At 50.6% G+C, this 3974-nt stretch overlaps 1 protein-coding gene across 1 annotated transcript in view; it reads right to left on the reverse strand.

Annotated features, from left to right (window-relative positions):
* Window positions 1-381: 381 nt before the first annotated feature.
* The window catches only part of LOC311324492 (C-terminal-binding protein 2-like), a gene marked incomplete at its 5' end in the record, with an annotated part of 42863 nt that continues 39270 nt past the window's right edge, over window positions 382-3974 (reverse strand). Inside the window, 4 exons of the mRNA XM_084456956.1 lie at window positions 382-725; window positions 2063-2180; window positions 2337-2464; window positions 3007-3137. Of these exons, the coding sequence (XP_084313082.1) occupies window positions 548-725; window positions 2063-2180; window positions 2337-2464; window positions 3007-3137 (555 nt within the window). The 3' untranslated portion in view covers window positions 382-547. The remainder of the gene's footprint in view (window positions 726-2062; window positions 2181-2336; window positions 2465-3006; window positions 3138-3974) is intronic.

Genomic DNA, 3974 nt, shown 5'->3' on the forward strand with positions numbered 1-3974 from the left:
GTCCCCATGTTGGTGTGACAGTCTTTGTGTGTCTGTGTGTGTGTGTGTGTGTACATGTGTGTATATGTGTGTACATGTGTGTGTGTATGCGTGTGTACTTGTATGTATGTATGTATGTGTGTGTGTGTGTGCACGTGTGGATGTGTATGTGTGCACGTGTGTGTGTATGCGTGCGTATCTGTATGTATGTGTGTGTGTGTGTGTGTGTGTGTGTGCGTACCTGTACAGTATGTATGTGTTCGTGTGTGTGTGTGTGTGTGTGTGTGTGTGTGCGTACCTGTATGTATGTATGTGTTTGATGAGTCCCCATGTTGGAGTGACAGTTTGTTCGTGTGCGTGTATATATGTATGTATGTGTGTGTATGTGTGTGTGCGTGCGTGCGTGTGCGTGTGTGTCCACCGTCCCCACCTCGGTTCAGGTGTTCCGTGCGAACCGAGTTCACGCCGGCGGTCAGTCCGCCGGCCGGTGGGTGGAGTCAGTCAGTTGTTTGCTCGCTCCGCGGGCGGGCGGGTCAGGGGGGGTGTGGCTGCCCTCCCGGCCGCCGCCCTACGGCTCGGTCATGTGCTCTCTCTCTCTCATGGGCTCTCCGTGTTTGGAGGGTTGGTTTGGGGACGCGGCCTGGCAGGGGTGGGTCCCGGGGGGCAGGGCGTGGGAGAGGGGCGCCCCCCCGGACACCATCCCTTCCAGCGGCCCGGGGATCCCGCCCACCACACCAGGGGGGTACCTGCGCCAGAGAGACGGAGGTCAAAGGTCACGATAAACGCAAAACAAACAGGAAGTCTGAGTTTACTTAAAGTAGTCTAGCATAGTCTGAGTTTACTTAAAGGGAACCCAACAATCAAATGGCTGCAAACTGTATGTTTATGATTGACATGACATCACATGAAAACGTCTGAAAACTGGTGTAACTCTTACATGTCAACTCAGGATTCAAAACGACCACAACACCTCATCTGTTGTTCTTGGGAAACTGACAAATGCATCAGAGAAATAGGTCTTGATTTACTGAACCGCTTGGATATCATCACAGTCAATAAAGGGCATACATGTCAATGTTGGAGTGGGGAGGGGATGGGAGGGGTCCTAGAGATGACAGACAGGGGTGGGAGGTCTGTGTATGGGGGTGGGGGGGGGGCTAGGAGGAAGCATGAAAGCAAACGTAAATTTAACAAAGTAGATTTCCCGTTCCATGCGTCACATCGGCGTGGAACCCTAGACGGGCTGAAACTTGATTCGGTTCCCCTGAGACCCTTAGCTACCGCGCTGCAGACCAACGTCAACCACGCACTTCCCTGACAACGTACCGCCAATCAAACGACTGCACGCTCGCATGTTTTGACTCACTGATTTATTATTTACAGTACTGTACCTTTGACTGGACTAAGTGAGTGTGTGGTTTTGACAGATCCTATCGGGTGTGTGGGGTAGAGGAAGGGGGGGTGGGGATGAGAGGGGGCAGGGCGGGGGGGGGCGGGGTACGGTGGGCGGATTAACAAATCAAGCGGACAAAGACTAGAGCTTTTTCTCGTTTTTTTTTTTTTCTGACCAGCGGTCAGCGCAGGCACGGCAGGGGGGGTCTGTGGGGCTGTGGGTCAGCGATTGGCAGTATTTACCTGGTTCTCTATTAGGTATATAATTTGTCCTGCATTCCCCCCGTTGCTAGGGCCTGTACCATGGTTTGGTTCACTCGGCTGTGTGAGAGAAGCAGTTCAGTCCGGTTGAGACATTCACAGTCATGTTACAGAGACTGGGAGGGGAACACAATGCCAGGGGGAGCCTATCAACGTGTCCCTACGAGACTTCATTTCCTGTTAGATGTGGGTTAGGGCCCCACCCACAGATGCCGTCATGAGTAAATGTACAGTGAAGCATAAAAAAAAAGGTGTTTGGTTTGGACTAACTGTAAACTGAATAGCAGCTGTAAATGGATCCATGTGGATTCCGTTAGGAATGTCCCTCCCCTTGTTGGCAGATGCTCAAGTTCTGCTAATGACCAGTAGGGGGGGCGGGGGGGGGGGGACTTGTGTTCTACAGAATATGAATGGCCTGTTGTCTCCCTACCTGTAGGCTGCGCCGTTGAGCTCGGCGTGCGCCTGCTGCTGCTCCATCATTCCCCACGGTGCCGTGGTTAGGAAGTAATCTTTGTTGACACAGTTTCGTAGACTGTCGGGGATACGACCTGGATTGGAGACAAAAATGGAGTTGAGTGAGAGCGAATGACTGAGTGAGAGAGAGAGAGAGAGAGAGAGAGAGAGAGAGAGTGAGTGAGTGAGTGCGTGGTGTGCATGCACAGGCAGCTGTGTGTGTGTGTGTGTGTGTGTGTGTGTGTGTGTACCAGTGATGGCACGGCGTATCTCGGTGGCGGCGGCCTCTCTCATCTCCAGTGAGGCCTGTTCACTGTACCAGGCGGTGTGGGGGGTGCAGATCAGGTTCGGAGCGTCCTTTAGAGGACCCTGTGTAAAGCTAGAGACCAGAGAGAGACCAGAGATAGACCAGAGAGAGAGAGAGACCAGAGAGAGACCAGAGAGAGAGAAAGACCAGAGAGAGAGACCAGAGAGAGAGAGAGAGACCAGATAGAAAGAGACCACAGAGAGAGACCAGAGAGAGATAGAGAGAGACCAGAGAGAGAGACCAGAGAGAGATAGAGAGAGACCAGAGAGAGAGACCAGAGAGAGATAGAGAGAGACCAGAGAGAGAGACCAGAGAGAGAGACCAGAGAGAGATAGAGACCAGAGAGAGGGAGAGACCAGAGAGAGGGAGAGAGAGAGATAGAGACCAGAGAGAGATAGAGACCAGAGAGAGGGAGAGAGAGAGAGAGAGAGAGAGAGAGAGAGAGACCAAAGAGAGACAGAGAGAGAATCAATTTTATTGACTCCACCTTCAGGGGGAACACAGACACACGTACACACACACACACACACACACACACAGACACACACACACACACACACACACACACACACACACACACACACACACACACACCCATATGCACACAGTCTCACCTGAAAGGCTCAGTCTCGTGGACGTCCAGGGCCGCCCCACGTATCCTCCCCTCCTTCAGGGCCTGAGCCAGGGCCTTCTCATCCACCAGCCCCCCCCGCGCTGAGTTCACCAGGAACGCCCCCTGACGCATCTACACACACACACACACACACACACACACACACACACACACACGCGCACACACACGCACGCACACACACACACGCACACACACACGCACACACACACACACACACACACACACACACGTACCACATAAATCAGCACCCTCATTGTCATCAATATCGAGTTAAGTCACAGTAGCTTACTTGTAAAGAGGTGGCTATTGATTCACTCCCAGATTCATTACAGGTAATAGCTACAGTATAATGTACATCATTGCTCCCTGTATGAAAAGGTTGGCTGGCCCTCTCTTTCTATGAGGCATGTGAAACACGGGTTTGAATTCTTTTTTAAAGCTCTTAAAGCTCTCTTTTCTTACCAAGCAACCATCTTATATTACTACTTCTGCTGGACTGGACCTCTGGGTCTTATCTGACCGTTCCAGTGAGGTGCTGCTGTGAAGCCCGGTCCAGTCTAGGACTGACCGTCTTTACAAGCACTGATCCAAACGCCCTGCAAAGCAAACCAATACCCTTCCTACAATTGGACAATTTAAAACTATGATTTCGCACTATTTTGTACGTCTCACTGTACAGTAATATTTTTTAGCTGAATTTCTTGTTCTTATTTATTTGATTCTGTTTTATCCTATTTTTATGTTGTGCTTTTAGTGTTCATCAGTCTTTATCTCTGTTTTCATCTTTGCTTTATCTTTGTATTATTTGAGCTCTTTACTCATCATCACTGTATGAGGGCAACCTCAGTGTCCCTCCAGTTTAAATAATAGATATTGAATTGAACCCATTTTGCTCTCATCAAGAACCACAGCTAACAGAGTGAACATGGAGGACAGTGTTAGTGAGAG

Source organism: Borostomias antarcticus (assembly GCF_949987555.1).
Source record: "Borostomias antarcticus genome assembly, chromosome: 2".
In the NCBI taxonomy this organism is placed as follows: Eukaryota; Metazoa; Chordata; class Actinopteri; order Stomiiformes; family Stomiidae; genus Borostomias; species Borostomias antarcticus.